Here is a 23,178-nt window from a genome sequence, read left to right on the forward strand (position 1 = left end):
CCCTTGACCTCAGAGTTTACCTCCTCGTGGACTTGCACCTTATTGTCTGTCTGCGATGCACTTTCTGTGTAACTGAGACACTTCATTCTGAATTGTGTTATTGTTTTCCCTTGTACTACCTCAATACCAAGTGGTTAAGGCGTTCGTCTAGTGATCTGAAGGTCGCCAGTTCGAGCCTCAGCTGTGGCAGCGTGTTTGTGTCCTTGAGCAAGGCACTAAACCACACATTGCTCTAGTGTCTGTGCGAGAAGTGGAGCCCCACACAGACTTCCAATCTGCGCCTTGTAAGGCATGAAAATGCCCAATGCAGGCCTCTCATGGTCTGAGTCGACGTTTCCCTCCCCTACCTCAATGCACTGTCGTAATGATATATTGTGCAGTGTTGTAAGACTATAAAGGTATAGGAACAGAATTAGGCCATTTGGCCCATCAAGTCTGCCCTACCATTTCATCATGACTGATCCAATTTTCCTCTCTGCCCCACTTTCCTGCCTTCTCCCTGTATCCCTTCATGCCCTGACCAGACAAGGATCTATCAACCTCTGCCTTAAATATACATAAAGACTTGGCCTCCACAGCCGCCTGTGGCAACGAATTCCACAGATTCACCACTCTCTGGCTAAAGAAATTCCTCCTCACCCCTGTTCTGAAAGGGCGCCCCTCTATTCTGAGGCTGTGTCCGCAGGTCTTAGACTCTCCCACGATAGAAAACATCTGCTCCACATCCACTCTATCGAGGCCTTTCACCATTTGATAGGTTTCACTGAGGTCACCCCTCATTCTTCTGAATTCCAGTGAGTACAGGCCCAGAGCCATCAAACGCTCTTCATAAGACAAGCCTTTCGATCCTGGAATAATTTTTGTGAACTTCCTTTGAACCCTCTCCAATGTCAGCACATCCTTTCAAAGATAAGCAGCCCAAAACTGCTCACAATCCTCCTACTGAGGCCTCACCAGTGCTTTATAAAGCCTCAGCACTACACCCGTGCTTTTACATTCTAGTCCTCTTGAAATAAGCACTCACATCGTATTTACCTTCCTCACCAGACTCAACCCACAACCAGCATTAACCTTCAGGGAATCCTGCAAAGACCTCCCTTTACGTCCCAGTTTTCTTTCTGTATTTTCTCTCCATTTAGAAAATAGTCAGCCCCTTCATTTCTTCTGCCAAAGTGCATGACCGTACACTTCCTAACACTGTATTCCATCTGCCATTTCTTTGCTCATTCTCCTAATCCAAGTCCTTTTGTAACCTCCCTACTTCCTCAAAACTACCTGCTCCTCCAGCTATCTTCATATTTTCTGCAAACTTTAAAAAAAGTCACCTATTCCATCATTCAAATCATTGACGTATAACATAAAAAGAATTGGTTCCAACACAGGCCCCTGTGGAGCACCACTAGTCACCACCAGCCAGTCAGAAAAGGCTCCCTTTATTCCCACTCTGCCTCCTGCCAATCAGCTACTGCTTTATCCATGCTAGAATCTCTCCTGTAATACCATGGGCTCATAACATGTTAAGCAACCTCATGCGTGGCACCTTATCAAAGGCCTTCTGAAAAATCCAAGCACACAACATCAACCGATTCTCCTTTGAAGAAATAACAAGCAGGATAGACAAGGAATTCCAGCAGATTTGTCAGGCAAGATTTTCATCAATCATCAGGGTCTCTCTTCCTCCCAGATATTCAGGAGTGGTGCGTACACAGGGCCCTCAGAATTGTCAATGATCCCTCCCATCTGTCCAACAATCTCTGTGACTCCCTACCATCAGGCAGGAGGTGCTGTAGCATTAGGACAAGAACTATTAGGATGGGAAACAGCTTCTTCCCCCAAGCTGTGAGACTACTGAACTCCCTGACCCTACCCAGCTCTCATCACAAATGAAACGCCAGTAGTGTTATCCTGTTTACTTTTTAACTTGAGTCGTAAATGCACCTTATTATTTGTGGTGATACTACAATATGTGGTGTGTGTGTGTGTGTGTGTGAGTTATCTGTACTGTGTTGTGCACCTTGGTCAGGAATTGTTGAATTGAATTGAATTGACTTTATTTCGTACATCCTTCACATACATGAGGAGCAAAAATCTTAACGTTACGTCTCCATCTAAATTTCGTTTGGTGGTATGCATGTGTACGGGTGAATGACAATAAACTGAACTTGAACTCAAAATCAGTCAGAGAATCACCAAACGTCAAATGGTTTGTTAAGGAATGTGGATGCCTCCATTGGAATCGGGTGTAAAAAGGGCGTCCTCTGAAGGGGCATACAAAATACTGGAGAAACTCGGGAGGTCGGGCAGCATCTACGGAGGGAAACAGACGGTCAACATTTCAGGTCGAGGGAAGATCTTAAGCTGACTCAGTTCTCCACAGACGCTGACTGACCCACTGAGATTCCCCAGTTCCTTGTGTGTTGGCTCCAGAGTGCAGTCGTCCTGTTATTGCCCTGGGACAATCTAACCTGGACGATGCAGCCACAGCAGCTATATTTCATTAGGGGTTTGAGGAGATTTCGCACGTCACCCGAAACACTTGTAAATTTGTACAGATGTACCATGGAGAGCATTTTGACTGGTTGCATCACCGTCTGGTTTGGAGGGAGGGGCTGTTTCTGCCCAGGATCGAAATAAGCCGGAGAATTGTAAAGTTAGTCAGCTCCATCTTGGGCGCTAGCCTCCGGGGCGTCTCCAAGGAGCGGTGCCTCAAAAAGGCAGCAGCCATCAGCAAGGACCGCCATCACCTCTTCTCATTGCTACCATCAGGGAGGAGGTACAGGAGCCTAAAAACGCACACTCAGTGATTCAGGAACAGCTTCTTCCCCTCTGCATCTCTGCTCTAATCTCCTCCCTTCTCCCCCTGTATCCCTTCATGCCCTGACCAATCAAGAATGGGGATAAATTACAGGGCCCTGCTGTGAAAAGCCGATTCAGACCCATTCACACAGACTCAAAGCTGTAATTGCTGCCAAAGGTGCATCTACTAAATATTCACTTAAAGGGGGGGTGGGGAAGAGTAATGATGCAATCTATTATTTCATGGTTAATAACTGTAATTAATTTAGATCACCTTGTAGAGATGTGTTTTCACTTTGATCCTAATTTCTTTTGATCAGTGACAAAAAGCCAAATTAAATCCACCATTATGTATTGCAGGCTGTTGCCACAGAAACAAAAAAAAAGATCCTGAGATATGATATTAAACCCGATTCTGACTGTGAAGCGGTCAATACTTACACTCCACGAACAAAGTCAATTGTACAAGCTGCAGAGTTGAAACTGAAACCGATATTAAAAAAAAATACCGCGGAGAAAGATAAATAGAACGAAAAGTACCCTTTTATCGTCCTTTGATGGCTCGAAGCTGTAGAACGGTGGCTGAGGGTATACCAGGTCATGATGAATGTCCCTCAGCGACGGTACGAACACAAGGTGTGACCCTGAGCTGTACAGAAAGCACTCCAGTTAGAGATACAACCGTGTACTGAAGACCTGCACACAGATAACACATCCTCCCCGTGGATTATTTGGTGATTTGGTGGCCGGTTACAAAACAAATGTACATAGATTTTTTTTTTTTGCGTATTGCACCAGTCAGCCATTCTTGTCTGGCGCGTGGTGTCAGGATTGGTCTCCTTTCGGATTAACTGGGTCACGATATGAACGTTCCTGACTCGACCCTTTTTTTTTTTACGAGGCCGAGTGGCTAGTTTGACGCTCAACCCGGCGCGGATGGGAAGCGTGCTCCGTTGGGGAGGGGGCAAGGGGGTGGCCCAACTTGGATTCGAACTCGGGAGCCTTCTCCGGCACAGCAAAAGGCCCTTTAGGCCCAACGAACCTGTGTCCATGTGACCAACTGACCGACGAACCCACATGTATTTGGAACGAACCGCGCAGGAATGGCGGCATGGAAGCATAGCGGTTAGCGTAACACCTTACAGCGCCTGCCATGCGGGTTCAATTCCCGCCGCTGCCCGTTTGCAGCTTCTCCCCGTGACCACGTGGGTTTCCTCTGGGTGCAGGGTGGAGTCTAACGAAGGGCAGATGGGGCAGTGGGGGGGGAAGTGGCGAAAGATATGGGGGGGGGGGCCCAAAATCGTTCACAATATTCCAAACGTGGTCTGACCTACGCCTTACAAGGGCTCAGCTTTGATGTTCTTGCCCTGATGAAGGGTCTCGCCCTGAAACGTCGACTGTTTACTCATCTCCGTAGATGCTGCCTGGCCAGCCGAGTTCCTCCAGCGCTTTGTGCGTGTTGCCAGTGGGGGTCAGTGAGTCGTTGGCACTGGAAGCATGGCGACACTCGCGGGCTGCCCCCGGCGCATCCTCAGACTGCGTCGGTTGTTGGCGCAAATGATGCACTTCACTGTGTGTTTTGGTGTACGTTTGGTAGATAAGGCCGATCTTTAAAGATAAAGCTAATCTCTAACTGGACAACACTCCACTGTTAATAACTAAGCAGGGCCCCAATCTTCTGTTAGAAAGACAACTGTACCTGCCACTGACGGCTAAGCTCCAGGCCCAGGCATTCCAGCCAAGTGCCAATCCCAACATATCTGTGCTGTGCTGACAGATCTCTCAAGTGTCCATCGAAGTGGCTCCGACATGGTTGATTTTCACAGCGCTTGCCCTGCCTGCTGGCACTCTGCCAAGTTAAATCTTGCCCGTCCAACAAATCCAGTGGACGTCCACAAGATAGCATCGACATTGATTTCATCTGGTTCAGTTCATTTAAGTTATTTTGGACTTCTAGGCCTGTGCAAATGCTCTTCTTGGCATTTCTTGGTTATTAATGGCTCCCACGTGTTCCTGGATGGTGATGGGTGCCAAAGATGCTGGGTAAACTGAACCCCATGTGAACGTCTTGAGCAGACAGCGAGGTCCGGGCTGGGGTGACACAGGCTGTCAACACCTTCCTCAGCGCAGAGCCAGACACGTGCTTGGAGGAACCTTGGCTGCTCCAGGAGTGTGGAGGAAGCACGGCCCGAAGGTCAGCAAACAGACAGGTGTCCGTCCGCAGAAGATCCCTTCTATAATCACTGAATTAGAAAAGAGCTCGTGGCTCTGGGGTCAAGGATAGGATCAGGGTCTGTCTACCTGACCGAAACCCAGCGGGACCTGACTGAGTCTCATGCACTGAGGTTTTATAAAGCATTGGTCAGACTGCATTTGGCGTATTGTGAGCAGTGTTGGGCCTATTATCACAGACAGGATGTGCTGCCATTGATCCCAGGAATGAAAGGGTTAACGTGTGAGGAGCGTTTATTGGCTTTGGGCCTGTACTCACTGGAGTTTATAAGAATGAGGGAGGATCTCATTGAAACCGACTAAATACCGAAAGGCCCAGAGAGATCGGATGTAGAGAGGATGTTTCCTGTAGTTGGGGAGTCTAGGACCTGGGGGCACAGCCTCGGAATAGAAGGACATAGATTTAGAACAAAGATGAGGAAGAATTTCTTTAGCCAGACGGTGGTGAACCTGTGGAATACATTGCCACAGACGGCTGTCGGGGCCAAGTCATTGGGTATATTTAAAGCAGAGGTTGATAGGTTCCTGATTAGAAAGGGTGTCAAAAGATTACAGGGAGAAGGCAGGAGAATGGGGTCGAGAGGGAAAATAAATCAGCCATGATAGTCCCACTGGGCCGATCAGCCCAATTCAGCTCCCGAGTCTCATGGTCCATGGAGGGGAGGCTGGTTTCCGTGACGAGCTGTGCTGTGCCCACATCTCTCTGCGGTTTCTCGAGCCGGGATGCATCCGGATTGGATGCTTTCTGTGGTGCATCAATAAAAACTGGTGAGGGTCTGATAAAAGACTCAGGGATGCACAGGGTCGGTCCAGAGTAAAGGTTTTCTTTATATTAACCCTCAGCATTCTTTCTTCTACATCAATACCTGGCTCGTCGTCCTCAAATGGAGACTTTGGAGCCGTAGTATTTAGAGTTGTGGGAAGGTCAGCGATGGGAAAATGTTGTATCTAGGCAGGCTGCATTGAATTTAAAATTTTAAATTTAAAATCTTACACTCAAGCGGACCTCTAAGTCATGTTGTCGGCCCATCCAGATCATGCTAAACCATTTAAACTGTTTGCTTCCATCGACCTGCACCCAGATCATATCCCTCCATACCCCTCCCATCCATGTACCCATCCAAATTTCTCTTAAACGTTGAAATCGAGCTCGCATGCATCACTTGTGCTGTCAGCTTGTTCCACACTCTCAGCACCCTCTTCAGTGAAGAAGTTCGCCCTCAGGTTCCTTTTAAACTGCTAACCTTTCACCCTTAATCTATGACCTCTAGTTGTAATCCCACCCAACCTCAGTGGAAAAAGCCTGCTTGCATTTACCCTATCTGTACCCCTCAGAATTTTGGATACCCCTATCAAATCTCCTCTCAGTTGTCTACGTTCTAGAGAATACAGTCGTGACCTAGGCAATCTTCCCTTATAACTCAGGTCCTCCGGTCCCAGCAACATCCTTGTAAATTTTCTCTGCATTTTTTCCCAACCTTATTTACATCTTTCCTGTAGGTAGGTGACCAAAACTGCACACAATACCCCAAACTAACATCTTAGTTTAGTGTTGGCCTCACCAACATCTTATACAACTTCAACATAACATCCCATCTCCTGTAAGTACTTTGTACTTTGACTTATGAAGGCAAATGTGCCAAAAGCTTTCTTTATGACTCTATTTACCTGTGACTCCACTATCAATGAATTATGGACCTGTATTCCCAGTTCTCTCTGTTCTACCACACTCCTCAGTGCCTGACTGTTCACCGTGTAAGATCCACTCTGGTTGGTCCTACTGAAGTGCAACACCTCACACTTGTCTGCATTAAATTCCATCTGACATTTTTCCAGCTGGTCCAGATCCCTCTGCAAACTCTGACAGTCTTTCTCACTGTCCACTACACAACCCCCACCCCCCCACCAGATCTTGGTGTTATCTGCAAATTTGCTGATCCAGTTAACCACAAAATCATCCAGATCAGTGATGTAGACGACAAACAACAAGGGACCCAGCACTGATCCCTGCGGCACTCCACCAGTCACAGGCCTCCAGTCAGAGAGACAACCCTCTACTACCACTCCCTGTCTTCTCCCACAAAGCCAATGTCTAATCCAATTTACTACCTCACCCTGAATGCCGAGTGACTGAACCTTCTTGACCAGCCTCCCATGCGGGACCTTGTCAAAAGCCTTGCTGAAGTCCATGTAGACAACATCCACTGCCTTGCCTTCATCCACATTCCTGGTAACCTCCTTGAAAAAGTCTGAAAGATTGGTTAGACATGACCTACCACGCACAAAGCCATGCCGACTATCCTTAATCATTCCCTGTCTAACCAAAAACTTAGATATCCAGTCCCTGAGAATATCTTCTAATAACTTTCCCAGAACTGATGTCACTCACCGGCTTATAATTTCCTGGTTTATGTTTAGGGACTTGTTTTTTTAAAAAAACACTGGAACAACATTGGCTACCCTCCAATCCTCTGGTACCTTTCCTGTTTTCCTGCTCAGGACGTTTTAAATATCTCTGCTAGGGCCCTTTCAATTTCTGTGTTTGCCTCCCATTGGGTCCAAAGGAACATCTTGTCAGGGCCTGGGGATTTATCCAGCCAGATTTGCCCCAAGACAGCAAACACCTCCTCCTCCTCTGTAATCTGTGTACAGTCTATGAAGTTGATGCCTTGCTTCTGTAGACTCTGTGTCTGTCTCCTGAGTAAACACAGATGCAAAAATTTTGTTTAAGATCTCCCCCATCTGTTTTAGCTCCACACACAGATTAGCATTCTGATTTTCCAGAGGGCCAGCTTTGTCTCTAGCAAGCCTTTTGCTCTTAAAATATCTGTAGAATCTCATAGGATTCTCCTTGGCCCTGTCTGCTAGAGCAACCCCACGCAGTTACGTATGGCTCTCTCATGAGGTTTGGAGAGCAGCTGTAGCATTTTATCCTGTGAGGGGGAGCACGGTAGCGTAACACTTCACAGCGGTGGAAACCAGGCTCAATTCCCGCTGCCGCCTGTAAGGAATTTGCACGTCCTCCGACGCAACTGAGTGGGGTACCCCCCCGCCACGTTCCAAAGATGGACCAGCTGGTGGGGTAAATGGTCACAGGGGTATAACTGGGGGCCTGTATCACTAAGCAAAATAAACAACAGTGACAGGAAATCCCACTCACTCCCCGTCCCCGCCTGGCTGCCTGCTATTCACCACACCTTGCTTGTGGGCCCAAAGCATCGTTGAGGATCCCAATCACTCACCCCACCATCTCTTTGACCCGCTACCGTCAGGAAGGAGGTACAGGAGTATCAGGACTAGGGCTGCCACAGGCTGCCAGACTAATGGATACCCTGCCAACGCCGAGGTCCGATCACTGGGACAGCGAGCAATTTAAGCGTCAGGCCAGACTGAAATGGCCAGGTGAGGACTGGGCAGGTTCAGCTCGCTGCTCCGTGAGGTTTACTCGTCTCTATGCTGAACCGAGGCTGTGGCCTGCAACCAACCGACTCTTGAATCGGCTGCGGCGATGACTGGCTTCGTGAACTCCAGTTCTGAACGCTGTTCGCACAATTTGTTTCTTTTTTTATTCTCTTTCACATTGGATGTTCAACGGCCTTTAGTCTTAACGGGTTCTGCTGCATTTCTTTGTGATGCAGCCGTCTGTAAGGAGACGAATCTCGAGGTTGTATACTGTATACATATTTTGATAATAAACATACTTTGAATGTGGAGTTGTTTGCCTGTGCTCTGCACATCACAGGCATTTTGAGTTATATTTTATTGACTCATTTGTGGTAATAATTTGTTTTATGCGCTGTGTGTGATACATGTTTTGTGGGAGCACCATGGTCCAGAGGGACGCTGTTTTGTTTGTTTGTACACGGGTACAGTCAGAACTTGAACAGACTTCGGCTGGATAAATAAAGACAGACACATACCTCCTCGTTCCTTCCACAAATCCCTTCATACACTGCTTGAAAACCTCCTGGAATGTCACTGTCAGCTTGCAGTTCTGGGAAGAGGACAACAGAAGCAATGGAAGGTCACAAGAACACAAGAAACGGGAGCAGGAGTCGGCCATCTGGCCCGTCGAGCCTGCTCTGCCATTCAATAAGATCATGGCTGATCTGGCCATGGAGTCATCTCCACCTACCTGCCTTTTCCCCATAACCCTTGCCACGAAAAAATCTATCCAACTCGGTCTTAAATATAATTACTGAGGTAGCCTCCGCTGCTTCATTGGGCAGAGAATTCCACAGATTCACCACCCTCTGGGAAAAGCAGTTCCTCCTCATCCCCATCTTAAACCCACTCCCCCTGAATCTTGAGGCTATGCCCCCTAGTTCCACACAAACCGAAGACACCCATGGTGTAGAGAGCACTGCACTGCCCATTCCCGCCCTTGCTTAGCCCACAGCGACCGGCCATTTCCCCTCGAGTAAGGTGGAAGGCAGGAAGACCCAGGGGCAGAACTGTCTGCTGCACTGCGAGAAAGGGCGCCATGGTAACGCTTGGGGCAGGGTTCGGAGTTCAATCCCAGCATCCTCTCTGCGGAATGCGTGGGTCTCCTCCCACAGTCCAGAGCTGCACCGGTCGGTAGGTTAATTGGTCATTGTAAACTGCCTTGTGATCAGACTAGGGTTAAATTGGGGGCTCCTGGACCTGTTCTTCACTGTATCTCAATAAATAAAACATTAACGCATGTTAAACTTAACCCTTTAACTCTTTTGTTAGCATTGCAGCTAGCAAGACGCTATTAGCCGCCTGGACCCATCGTATAAATGTAATTGCCAAGAAAGCACGACAGCACTTCCTCTGGAGTCTGCGGGGATCTGGCATGTCACCAAAAACCTTGGCAAGCTTCTACAGACGAGTGGTGGGAAGCGTGCTGACTGGCTGCGTTACGGCCTGGTACAAGAACACCAAGGCCCTGGAGTGGAAAATCCTACGAAAGGCAGTGGATTCGGGCCAGTCCATCACGTGTAAAGCCCTTCCCGCCACTGAGCACGTCTACATGAAACGCTGTCGCAGGAAAGCAGCATCCATTGTCAGAGATCCCCACCACCCAGACCACGCTCTCTTCTCGCTGCTGCCATCAGGTAGAAGGTACAGGAGCCTGAGGTCTCACACCAACAGGTTCAGGAACAGTTACTACCCCTCAACCATCAGGCTCTTGAACAAAAGGGGGTAACTACACTCATTTGAGGACCGTTATCTTGTTATTTCATGCTTGTTATTTATTGCTATTCATTTATACCTGCATTTGGGCCGTTTGCTGTCCATTGATCCTGTTTACAGTTACTGCTCTATAGATTTGCTAAGCATGCCTACAGGAAAATGAATCTCAGGGTCATATGTGGTGACATGAATGACCTCTGACAATAAATTTACTTTGAACTTTATTACAGCTCTGGGCATTGGAGTTCGGAGTTTAATTACGACTCCATCTGCCAGTCGATATGTCCTTCTCACTAGGGTATGTGTTTCCCCACCGGTGCTCCCACAGTCCAAAGACATACCGGTTAGCAGGTTTAATTGGTCATTGTAAACTGTCCTGGGATTAGGCTAGGGTCAAGCAGGCGTTGGGCTGGGAGGGGCGTTTCCATGTTATATCTCTGAATAAAATCATCATTAAACATGATCTCACCTCAATCTGCTCATGCTTGCTGTCCACAAATGGTCCCAACTAAAAGGAAATAAAAAAGGAACAAGCAAGGTACTTACAAGAGATACCTGGGCGAAAGGCTGGTATACAACCAAGTTATTAGGGTAATACAAATTCAGTCAGGACAGAGAGTTCGTTCTATTGTGTCGCATGATGTGGGTGATCATGACTGCTCTTGGCCGATTTTTCTACAGAAGCAGAAGAATTTCAAATGGAAGAAAGACACTACCATGTCTGACAAGTGAAGTCAGAGCCAAAGTAAAAGCAAAAGAGAGGGCATACAAGGAAGCCAAAGCTAGTGGGAAGATAGAGGATTGGGAAGCTTTTAAAAACTTGCAGAAGGAAACTAAGAAGGTCATTTGGAAGGAAAAGACAAATTATGAGAGGAAGCTGGCAACTAACATCAAAGAAGATACTAAAAGCTTTTTTCAAGTATATTCAAGAGAGAGTTGAGGGTAGATATAGCAACAATACAAAATGGCGCTGGAGGTATTGTAATGAGAGATGCAGAGATGGCAGAGGAACTGAATACATACTTTGCATCAGTCTTCACAGTGGAAGACGTCTGCAGTACACCAAACATTCAAGAGTATCAGGGAAGTGAAGTTTGTTCAGTGAAAATTACGACTGAGAAGGTGCTCAGGAAGCTTAATGGTCTGAGGGTGGACCTGATGGAATGCACCCGCGGGTTCTGAAGGAAGTAGCTGGAGAGATTGTGGAGGCATTAACGATGATCTTTCAAGAATTGTTAGATTCTGGCATTGTACCAGATGACTGGAAAATTGCAGATGTTACTTTGCTATTTAAGAAGGGTGGGAGGCAGCAGAAAGGAAACTTATAGACCTGTTGGGAAGTTGTTGGAATCGATTGTTAGGAATGAGATTACGGAATACCTGGTGGCACATGACAAGATAGGCCAAAGCCAGCATGGTTTCCTGAAAGGAAAATCCTGCCTGACGAGCCTACTGCAATTCTTTGAGGAAATTACAAGCAGGGTAGACAAAGGAGATACAGTAGACGTGGTGTACTTGGATTTTCAGAAGGCCTTTGACAAGGTGCTGCACATGAGGCTGCTTAGCAAGAAAAGAGCCCATGGAATTACAGGGGAGATTCTAGCATGGGTGGAGCATTGGCTGATCAGCAGAAAACAGGGAGAGGGAATAAAGAGATCCTATTCTGGTTGGCTGCTGGTTTCAGTGGAGTTCCACAGGGGTCGGTGATGGGGCCGATGCTTTTTACGATTTATGTCAATGATTTGGACTACGGTATTAATGGATTTGTGGCTAAATTTGCCATGATACAAAGATAGGTGGAGGAGTGGGTGGTGTTGAGGAAACAGAGAGCCTGCAGAGAGACTTAGATAGTTTAAGGGAATGGGCAAAAAAGTGGCAAATGAAATACAATGTTGGAAAGTGTATGGTCATACACTTTTCATGGATGAAATAAATGGGCAGACTATTATTTAGATGGGGAGATTATTCAAAATGCAGAGATACAAAGGGACTTGGGAGTCCTTGTACAGGATACCCTAAAGGTTAATCTCCAGGTTGAGTCAGTTGTGAAGAAAGCGAATGCAATGTTGGCATTCATTTCTAGAATATAAGAGCAGGGATGTGATGTTGAGGCTCTATAAGGCACTCGTGAGACCATACTTGGAGTATTGTGTGCAGTTTTGGGCTCCTTATTTTAGAAAGGATATACTGATATTGGAAAGGGTTCAGAGAAGATTCACGAGAATGATTCCAGGAATGAAAGGGTTACCGTATGAGGAATGTCTGTCAGCTCTTGGGTTGTATTCCCTGGAGTTCAGGAGAATGAGGAGGGATCTCCTAGAAACATTCAGAATGTTAAAAGGCCCGAACAAATTAGATATGGCTAAGTTATTTCCCATGGTAGGGGATTCTAGGACAAGAGGGCACAACTTCAGGATTGAAGGATGTCCTTTCAGAACTGAGATGCAGAGAAATTACTTTAGTCAGAGGGTGGTAAATCTGTGGAATTTGTTGCCACGAGCGGCTATGGAGGCCAAGTCATTGGGTGTATTTAAGGCAGAGATAGATAGAGGTTCTTGATTAGCCAGGGCATCAAAGGGTATGGGGAGAAGGCAGGGGAGTGGGGATGACTGGAAGAATTGGATCAGCCATGATTGAATAGTGGAGCAGACTCGATGGGCTGAATGGCCTAGTTCTGCTCCTATATCTTATGGTCTTATAAGTGGTTTGCCATTGCTTTCTTCTGGGCAGTGTCTTTACCCCAACCATTATCAATATTTTTCACAGATTTGTCACATAACTAGGACTTGTGAAATGCACTGGCTGCTCATACAACCATCCGGCACCTGATCATGCTTCACGTGACCCTGATCGGGAGGGTGGGGTGGGGGCTAAGCAGGTGCCTAAGGGGTGACTTGCAGGCTAGCAGAGGGAAGCAGTGGCTTACACCTCCTTTGATAGAGACCTATCTCCAACCCGACACCCAACAGGAGAGGTATGGTGTATTGGCCTTCATCTACCGTGGGACTGAGTTCAAGAGCCGAGAAGTAATGTTGTAGCTATATAGGACCCTGGTCAGACCCCACTTGGAGTACTGTGCTCAGTTCTGGTCACCTCACTACAGGAAGGATGTGGAAACTGCAGAAAGGGTGCAGAGGAGATTTACAAGGATGTTGCCTGGATTGGGGAGCATGCCTTATGAGAATAGGTTGAGTGAACTCGGCCTTTTCTCCTTGGAGCGACAGAGGACGAGAGGTGACCCGATAGAGGTGTACAAGATGATGAGAGGCATTGATCGTGTGGATAGTCAGAGGTTTTTTCCCCAGGGCTGAAAAGGTTAGCACGAGAGGGCACAGTTTTAAGGTGCTTGGAAGTAGGTACAGGGGGGATGTCATAGGTAAGTTTTTCACACAGAGAGTGGTGGGTAGGTGGAATGGGCTGCCGGCAGTGGTGGTGGAAGCGGATACAAATAGGGTCTTTTAAGAGCCTCTTTGACAGGCACATGGAGATTAGAAAAGTAGAGGGCTATGTGGTAGGGAAATTCCAGGCAGTTTCTAGAGCAGGTTATGGTTGGCACAACATTGTGGGCCGAAGGGCCTGTAATGTGCCATGGATTTCTATGTTCTATGTGACAGGGGAGGGTAGAGGATTACTACCATCAGGGAGGAGGGTACAGGAGCCTGTAGATGCACACTTGATGTTTCAGGAACAGTTTTTTCCCCTTGGTCCCGCAGCACGGAAACTCTGCCTCCCTGTCCCTGCTTGACACTATGGATTTCATTGCCTTGCACTGTGCTGCTGCCACTGAACGGCAAACCTCACCACACACGGCAGCGACGATAAAGCGGACTGCGATTCGGGGCGCTTCACGGTTTGGCAGGACAACTCAAACACAGGAGATTCTGCAGAGCAACACACACACACACACACACAAAACGCTGGAGGAACTCAGCAGGTCAGGCAGCGTCTACCAGGGAATAAAGAATCGACACTTCAGGCCAGGACCCTTCATCACGGGAAGGGGGAAAACAGGCCTTCCCCTCTCCCCACCCGTTTGATTCCAGCTTCTTCCCCCCTTCCTTTCCTGTCCTGATGAAGGGCCACGGCTCAAAACGTCGACTGCTTATTCCCCTCCACAGATGCTGCCCGACCTGCTGAGTTCCTCCAACATTGCGTGGGCGCTACTCTGGTAAGGCAACTGCCTGAGACCGCAAGAAACCGCACAGCTCAGCACATCACGGGAACCAGCCTCCCCTCCACAGACTCTATCTACACTCCTCACTGCCTCAGTAAAGCAGTCAGCATAATCAAAGACCTCCCACCCCGGACATTCTCATTTCTTCTCCCCGCAACCCACACCACCTCCGTCAGGCAGAAGATACAAAATCTTGAACGCACGTACTACCAGGCTCAAGGTCAGTTTCTATCCTGCTATTTGAGATTTACTAGGATGCTGCCACTATTTTTTTTAAAAAAGAGACTTACATTAAGGTAACAGGCCTTCGGCCCATCAACCATGCACTGCCCAATTACACACACGACCACAGCATCTTGCTAAACCGCTACGCTACCATGCCGACATTTTAGAGACTCTCAAACAAGGACATGGACGATAGAAAACTGGAGGGCTGGCACAACCTGGTGGGCCGAAGGGCCTGTACTGTTCCATGCTCAAGGACTTTCGTACGGTAAAATGGTCTCTTGACTTCACAATTTACCTCATTGTGACCCTTGCCCCTCACCGTCTGCCTGCCCTTCCTCTGTAACTGCGACACTTTAGTCTGCATTCCGATGTAGCTTGACCCTCATACTACCTCGATGTGATTAAATGGTTTGTATGGATGCCTTGCAAAACAAAGCTTCTCACTGCACGTCGGTACCCGTGACAATAATTAACCAACTTCAAAGGTCAAGCGGCAGAGTTGGCACATAATGATCTTTCAAGAATCTCTCGGGTCTGAGGACCGGAAAATTGTAAACGTCACTCCACTCTCTAAGAAGGGAGGGAGGCAGAAGGAGGGAAATTACAGGCCAGTTAGCCTGAACTCGGTGGTTGGGAAAGTGTTGGGAGTCAATATATAAGATATAAGATTATTAAGGGATTGGACACGCTAGAGGCAGGAAACATGTTCCCGATGTTGGGGGAGTCCAGAACCAGAGGCCACAGTTTGAGAATAAGGAGTAGGCCATTTAGAATGGAGTTGAGGAAAAACTTTTTCACACAGAGGGTTGTGGTTCTGTGGAATGCTCTGCCCCAGAAGGCAGTGGAGGCCAATTCTCTGGATTCTTTCAAGAAAGAGTTAGATAGAGCTCTTAAAGATAGTGGAGTGAAGGGATATCGGGAGAAGGCAGGAAAAGGGTACGGATTGTGGATAATCAGCCATGATCACAGTGAATGGCGGTGCTGGCTCGAAGGGCTGAATGGCCTACTCCTGTACCTATTGTCTATAATTGCTAAGGATGAGGTTGCTTTCCCCAAGCAGTGAGGCTGATCAACACCTCCACCCACTGACCCAACCACCACTACTTTATCATTTCATCAGAGTCACCTTACGTACAGACACTCCTGTGCCCGGCGTCACTTTATGGACATACAATCAATGTATATCAGATATCTAATGCATTTACATTTAGAGTAACACAAACAAAATGCTGGAGGAACTCAGCAGGCCAGGCAGCATCTATGGAAAAGAGTGAACAGTCGATGTTTCGAGCCGAGACCCTTCTTTACAGTTCCTCCAGGGTTTTGTGTTTGTTGCTTTGGATTTCCAGCATCTGCAGATTTTCTCCTGTTTGCATTTACAGTGTTTTTTTAAATTATTCTGTTCTTTATCTTGAGCGCAGCATTGGATCCGGGTTAACTATTACTCCATTCAATTTTACACTTGTGTGCTGGAAATGACTTCCTTTGATCTTGAATGGTCGTCCTGGCACTTAGTCACAAGGCTCAGAGATGGACGTTTTTGTCCAGACACTCCACCACCCCCGCCCCAGACCTGTCCCACCGTTCACTCCAATCACCACTGATCAATGCCCTACCCTTGCCCAGAACAAGATAGGTGAGACCAGGTGAGGGGGAAGGTGGGTGGGTGGGGGAGAGGGGGGATGAAGTGAGACACTGGGAGGTGATGGGTGAGACCAGGTGAGGGGGAAGGTGGGTGGGTGGGTGGGGGAGAGGGGGGATGAAGTGAGACACTGAGAGGTGATGGGTGAGACCAGGTGAGGGGGAAGGTGGATGGGGGAGAGGGGGGATGAAGTGAGACACTGGGAGGTGATGGGTGAGACCAGGTGAGGGGGAAGGTGGGTGGGTGGGGGAGAGGGGGCTGAAGTGAGACACTGGGAGGTGATAGGTGAGACCAGGTGAGGGGGAAGGTGGGTGGGTGGGGGAGAGGGGGGATGAAGTGAGACACTGGGAGCTGATAGATGAAACCAGGTGAGGGGGAAGGTGGGTGGGTGGGGGAGGGGGGGATGAAGTGAGACACTGGGAGGTGATGGGTGAGACCAGGTGAGGGGGAAGGTGGGTGGGAGGGGGAGAGGGGGTATGAAGTGAGACTCTGGGAGGTGATAGGTGAGACCAGGTGAGGGGGAAGGTGGGTGGGTGGGGGAGAGGGGGGATGAAGTGAGACACTGGGAGGTGATAGATGAGACCAGGTGAGGGGGAAGGTGGGTGGGTGGGGAGAGGAGGAGGAGGAATGACCCAAGAAGATGGAAAGGGACAGGTGGAAGAGGTTGAAGAAGGAGGAATCTGACAGGAGGAGTGAGACCAGTACTAGTAGGCAGGTGATATATAACACAAAATGCTGGAGGAACTCAACAGGTCAGGCAGCATCTGTTTGGGGGAATAAACAGTCGACGTTTCAGGCCAAGACCCTTTTCCCCCTTCCTTTTCAGTCCTGATGAAGCCAGAAGGTGGAGAGGGGAAGGAAGACAAGTTGACGGGTTGTGGGAATCCACGTACAGGCAGTGGGAAGGAGACACAGGAAAGAGTGTGACATGTGATAGTGTTAAGTTAATAGGCTGAAGAGGCCACGCACCAGTATACAGACATCTGGTTGGTCCTTGTTGATGACATCGATGATGTCCATCATGGGGTCGTAGGTGATGCTGTCCGATGTGGTGTAGGGTCCGCAGGCCACGAGAACCATCTGCTGCTCCAGACCTGGTGGGGGCGGGGGGGGGGGGGCAGAGTTCACAGCTCGTCAACCCACTTTACACCGGAACCCCGAGCCGAGAGCACCTTCCGGCCCTCGTGCGACCCTCTCTCGCCGGGCTCACACACAGACCCGGCTCGTCAGCTAGCCTCGCTAATGGCCACAAGCTCCGCGGCGAGAAGGCCACCTTTCAGAACAGTATACGCCTAGCGTCCGTATGACGCGGGGTTCAATCAAACAGGAACCTGGTGACTTTCTGATTAAAGGAACCTCGATTTGAGCAAACACTGTGTAAATGCCCATACAGAATTGTCAGTCGGCCAGACATAACAGGTTGTACACTATACGCAGGATTATAAAGAAAGCTCCCACTTTGATACAATGGTTCTCCCAGGTGATGTTATGTCTTAGTTTGGGAAAAATTAGAAGTCGAACTTTTGATCCTGGATTTGACTTCGAGAAAAGGTGGGGTTCTTTTGCCCGTTATTATCACTTGATTTGAGTTAATAAAGATGGTCCTTTTCTGATGCTTGGGTAAATGAATTTGGGTGGCAGATTGATGTCTTTTTTTTTAATAGAAGCTTGTATGGCGTATAGCACCGGGTTTGTGCTCCCAATGGGTTTTTTTTCCCCGTTTTTTTTTAATCAGGGTTTTTTTTTCTGTTTCAGTTAGTAGGGGTTCTTCTTTTCTTTCTTTCCTTTTTTCCATTAAAAAAAGCTTTAACTTTTTTTTATTATCATTGATATACTGTTCAGTTTGGTTGATAGTTTAACTTTTATTCTACATTTAGATATGTTGTCTTGATTATTTTGATGTATTTTTTTCTGTTGTTGATTTTCAATAATAATTAATAAAAAGGTTTTAAAAAAAAGGAAGTATATTTACAAACTCCAGTTTTATCAAACTGTTAATAGGAATAAGGAAAGAGAAAAAAAGGCCCTTTACAGTTAAACTGGTCCATATGCACAAGACTGTGTGGAGTCGTCTTTTACTTGCACGCTGGCCTGCATGAAAGCATCACATTCAGAACTCCCCTTGAAGTCCAACTCGAACAAAATGGCTCTCTCAGGAGTATTGGCCTTCCTGGAGCCACTCAACTGCACAAAACACTTCTGTGGCATTTTCCCTTCCGTCCCACTCCGCAGCTCCCGCCAAAAGCCCTCGGAACAGACCACCGTCCTTCAGAAAACTCTTCCCCCTCAATCCTGACCGGCCGACTCACGTTCCTAACTTGGACAACACGTGTCCTTATCTTGGCCGGAGCCAAAACATACTTCCCAGCATGGCACGGGAAAATAATATAAATGACCCCCACAGCACAGCAGTGGAAATCTTCTTCAGGGCATTACACACGTCAAACGCAGAGGCAAGAGGTTTCTGTGGATCAGACACCAGTCAGTAATCAGGAGCCACAGAAGTCCGAGGTTCTGTACGGAGACACCTTGTTTAATAACCGCGGTTAGCACAACGCTCAGGGTGGTGGATCTCGGAGTTCAGTTCCGACGCCGAGTGCAAGGGGGCACTCTCCCCGTATGTTTATTGAGATGTGCGGAGTTGGCCTTTCTGGCCCTTCGAGCCACACCTCTCAGCAACCCCCGATCTAATCCTATCCTAATCACGGGACAATTCACAATCGCCAATTAACCTCTCCACTGGGAATGTCTACGGGAGGAAACCAGAGCACCCGGAGGAAACCCACGCAGTCACGGGGAGGACGTGCAAACTCCTTACAGGCAGTGGTGGGAATTGAACCAGGGTCGCCTGTACCGTAAACCTTTCCGCTAAGCACTACGCCACCTCGCCGCCCCACCCACAGTGAAGAGACATTACCGGCTTTCTGATCAAACGGCTCCAGAGGCTGGTTAAAGACTACATCTGCAGCAAGCTACCACCCACACTAGACCCCCTACAATTCACCTTCCGACGGAACCGGTCTACCGATGACGCCACAGCCACAGCACTACACTCCGTCCTCACTCAGCCGGAGAAGAGGGATGCATACGTTAGAATGCTGTTCCTGGACTACAGTTCAGCATTCAACACCCTAATTTTCTCCAGACTAGAAAGGATGCTCAGAGACCTCAGCCTTGTGCAGTTGGATCCTAGACTTCCTATTGCATCGCTGACAGGTGGTAAGGTCGGGCTCCCTCACCTCCGCCTCTCTGCCCCTCAACACAGGTGCCCCCAGGGTTGTGTCCCGAGTCCCCTTCTTTAATCCCTTTAGACCCACGACTGTGTTGCCATACACAGCTCCAATCTGCTGATCAAATTCACAGATGACACCATCGGCCTTATTTCTAGCGGTGAGGAGACAGCCTACAGAGGAGAGGTTGACACCCTGACACAGGTCTGATCAGGGTCCTGTATAGCTGCAACATTACCTCTCAGCTCCTAAATTCAATTCCACGGTTGATGAAGGCCAATACACCATATGCCTTCTTAAACTACAGAGTCAACCTGCGCAGCTGCTTTGAGCGTCCTATGGACTCGGACACCAAGATCCCTCCGATCCTCAACACTGCCAAGAGTCTTACCATTAATACTATATTCTGCCATCATATTTGACCTGCCAAAATGAACCACTTCACACTTATCTGGGTTGAACTCCATCTGCCACTTCTCAGCCCAGTTTTGCATCCTATCAATGTCCCGCTGTAACCTCTGACAGCCCTCCGCACTATCCACAACACCCCCAACCTTTGTGTCATCAGCAAACTTACCAACTCATCCCTCCACTTCCTCATCCAGGTCATTTATAAAAATCACAAAGAGTAGAGGTCCCAGAACAGATCCCTGAGGCACACCACTGGTCACCGACATCCATACAGAATATGACCCGTCTACAACCACTCTTTGCCTTCTGTGGGGAAGCCAGTTCTACAAAGCAATGTCCCCTTGGATCCCATGCCTCCTGACTTTCTCAATAAGCCTTGCATGGGGTACCTTATCAAATACCTTGCTGAAATCCATATAGCCATTAAGATTTTTAAATTCACACGTCTGTTCATTGTAACGGAGTCATAACGCAAAGATTTTTGCTCCCTCACATTGTGGGACAGATGTAAGATTAAAATAAATAGGTTACTCAGTCATTGTAAATGATCCTGCGATCAGGCTAGGGTTAAATCTGTGGGTTGCTGTATGGTGTGGCTTGTTGGGCCAGAATGGGCTGCATCTCCAATTAACGCAAAACTTATAAGTAACACACAGCTTTGCTTGTTGCTGGGGAACCACAGGTCAATGGCTCCTTTTGAAGTGAACTGGATCACCCGGAAAAATGAAGCTGTACAGCACCAGGGGTAAGATCAGGACCGGTACGAACTCCACTGGTTAGCGAGTCCCAGGCCCACATGAGCCCGGACGTTCCAGGCCCAAAGTCCCGCCATCGGCAAGTCACGGGGTTGACAGCAAATGTATGGTCATCGATGCCCCTGGGTCAGCAGGTCTGGAAGTTGGAGACCTGATGCCTGTGAGTCCGAGGCTGGAGGCCCGAAGGCGGACTGTCCAGGGTTTGAAGGTGTGTGTGTGCGCACGTGTGAGAAAGAAGGTGCTATTTTGCTGCTGCAGTCTTGTTGCGATGTTGTCACTCTTTGTATTGGTCTGCGGTGTGGACATTTTATGCTGGTGTTGGAATGTGTGGCGACACTTGCAATCAGAATCGACGGGCTGAATGGCCTTAATTCTGCTCTTATATCTTATCATCTTAACACAAAGGACACGTTGCCTGATATGTTTCAATGTACTTGGGATAAGCAAACCTGACTCAGAAATCTGTGAAACATAGTCACTAATAAATCTATTCTGCCTGCATGTATTATCAATAACTTCGTACATTCTTCACTTACCTTCCAAATCCTCCACCTCTTCCTCCTCCAATTCCTTCTGGGGTTTGTGGAAAGGCAGCGGGACGCCCTGCAACAAGGTGGAGCGGAAGTTCAAGACATTGTCTCCTTGGACTGCAAACCCCCAAACATTCAGTCGGCTTTACGGACAGACCCAGCACCAGCCGCGGTTTTTTTAGGAACAAACGCCGAAGGGGAGGACGAGAGACAAACGAGAATTATACACAGGACGAGTCCTGATGAAGGGTCTCAGCCCGAAACATCGACTGTTCATTCCTCTCCAGGGACGCTACCTGACCTGCAGAGTTCCCCCAGCGTTGTGTGTGTTACTATAGGACGCTTAGATTATGAGAACACTCAGTCCTTGTTTATTGTCATTTAGAAATGCATACATGCATTAAGAAATGATACAATGTTTCTCCGGAGTGATATCACAGAAAACAAGACAAACCAAAGACTAACACTGACTGAACCACATAATTATAACATATAGTTACAGCAGTGCAAAGCAATACCATAATTTGATGAAGAACAAACCATGGGCACAGTAAATAAAGTCTCAAAGTCCCCGAGTCGATCGACTCCCGAGTCCCCGATAGCAGGCGGCAAAAGGGAGAAACTCCCTGCCATAAACCTCCAGGCACCGTCAACTTGCCGATGCCTTGGAAGCAGCCGACCACAGCCAACACTGAGTCCATCCGTCCGAAAACTCCGAGCCTCCGGCCAGCCTCTCCGATACAGCCTCCCGAGTGCCATCCTCTGCCGAGCGCCTTTGACCTCGCCCCGGCCGCTGAAACACGCAAAGCCGAGGATTTCGGGGCTTTCTGCTCCGGAGATTCCGGTTACCACACAGTGGCAGCGGCAGCGAAGCGGGCATTTCAGAAGTTTTCCAGATGTTCCTCCGCACTCTCACGTCCGTCTCCATCAAATCAGAATTGTGCACGGTCCCCTACTTGACAGATAACAGACATCACCACCAAAGTGGCCGTGCGTGCTGCCGTCGCGTCGCCATCTTCTCCTCCGCCACTTAAAGTTCTTGAGGTCATCATAGTTGGGGAAGGATGAGCTCCCAGTGGCGTGCATCTCAAATGGCCTCTGACAGCTATCCAACTCCTGGCCATAACATACAGCTTGGCTACTAAGCCTGGCGGAAGTTTCTACTGACAGAAGGTTCCTGGCACCTTAAAAACCAGCGCCCCAGTCAGATGGGGCTTATTATAGCCGTGGTTGGCGGCTCATCTTGAAGGAAAACCTCTGCTGCCCTGCGGCTGTACCCACTCATGGGGGAGGCTTCGGGAGTAAACCCCGAGGGAAAAATCCAGAGCAGGAGTCCCACTGAGTTTAACGCCAACTGGCAACTCCTGCAACGCTGCCGGTGCCAAATTGCATCGGTCTCTGCCGTTCCTTTGGGTTCATCAGATGCGTGGGGGGGGGTGGGGGAGCTTGCTACATGGGCAACAGCTCGCTCTCCGCATCGTACTGCCCTGGCTTGGGTATCTAGACAGCTCGGATGCCACACCCATGGTCGACCCTGACCAACGGAGGGCGTCAAGATGCTGCCTGACCTGCACTTCACATGTACAGACATTCCCCGCCTTCACTGCCATCGCGCGTCATCATCTTCCAGCAGCCCCACCGCTGAGGCCTTTGGTTGGATCACTCTTGGTCCAGCGGAGGCGGAATTACGACTTCCAGCTCATCTGTGGAAACAGCTCATTTCTACCTTTGATGTCTCTCTTTTCCCCTTTTTCAAGGTGGACGGGGTCCTGTCAAAGACCCCGACTCAGAGCTGCACTCAAACTTGCAGCAGTGGGACCCACTCCCGAGGGCCCGCTATCCCAGGGACGTAGCCTAGCGGAAGAACGTGCCTTCGGGGGGGATCCGAGGTGTTCCGGCCCCGGGGACGAGCCGACTCCGTGCCAATTGAAGCGTCGCGGGAGGAAACGGAACGCGGGGAACAGTGGATCAGCCGCCGGGGGCTCTGTAATCAGCCAATGGCGTGCCCCCTCTCTCTCCC

General features: G+C 48.6%; 1 protein-coding gene across 7 annotated transcripts in view; it reads right to left on the reverse strand.

Moving 5' to 3' along the window:
- Positions 1-23,178, reverse strand: part of pola2 (polymerase (DNA directed), alpha 2) — a 249,450-nt gene that overhangs the window by 29,049 nt on the left and 197,223 nt on the right. For 6 of the 7 annotated variants that reach the window (XM_063036321.1, XM_063036319.1, XM_063036320.1 and 3 more), the window contains 5 exons: positions 21,165-21,231; positions 17,202-17,326; positions 10,658-10,696; positions 8,949-9,022; positions 3,337-3,445 (listed from right to left, as the gene is read on the reverse strand). In XM_063036321.1, coding sequence (XP_062892391.1) covers positions 3,337-3,445; positions 8,949-9,022; positions 10,658-10,696; positions 17,202-17,326; positions 21,165-21,231 — 414 coding nt within the window. The remainder of the gene's footprint in view (positions 1-3,336; positions 3,446-8,948; positions 9,023-10,657; positions 10,697-17,201; positions 17,327-21,164; positions 21,232-23,178) is intronic. The other variant, XM_063036322.1, reaches the window with a different exon arrangement.

This window comes from Mobula hypostoma, chromosome 30, assembly GCF_963921235.1.
Source record: "Mobula hypostoma chromosome 30, sMobHyp1.1, whole genome shotgun sequence".
Lineage (NCBI taxonomy): Eukaryota > Metazoa > Chordata > Chondrichthyes > Myliobatiformes > Myliobatidae > Mobula > Mobula hypostoma.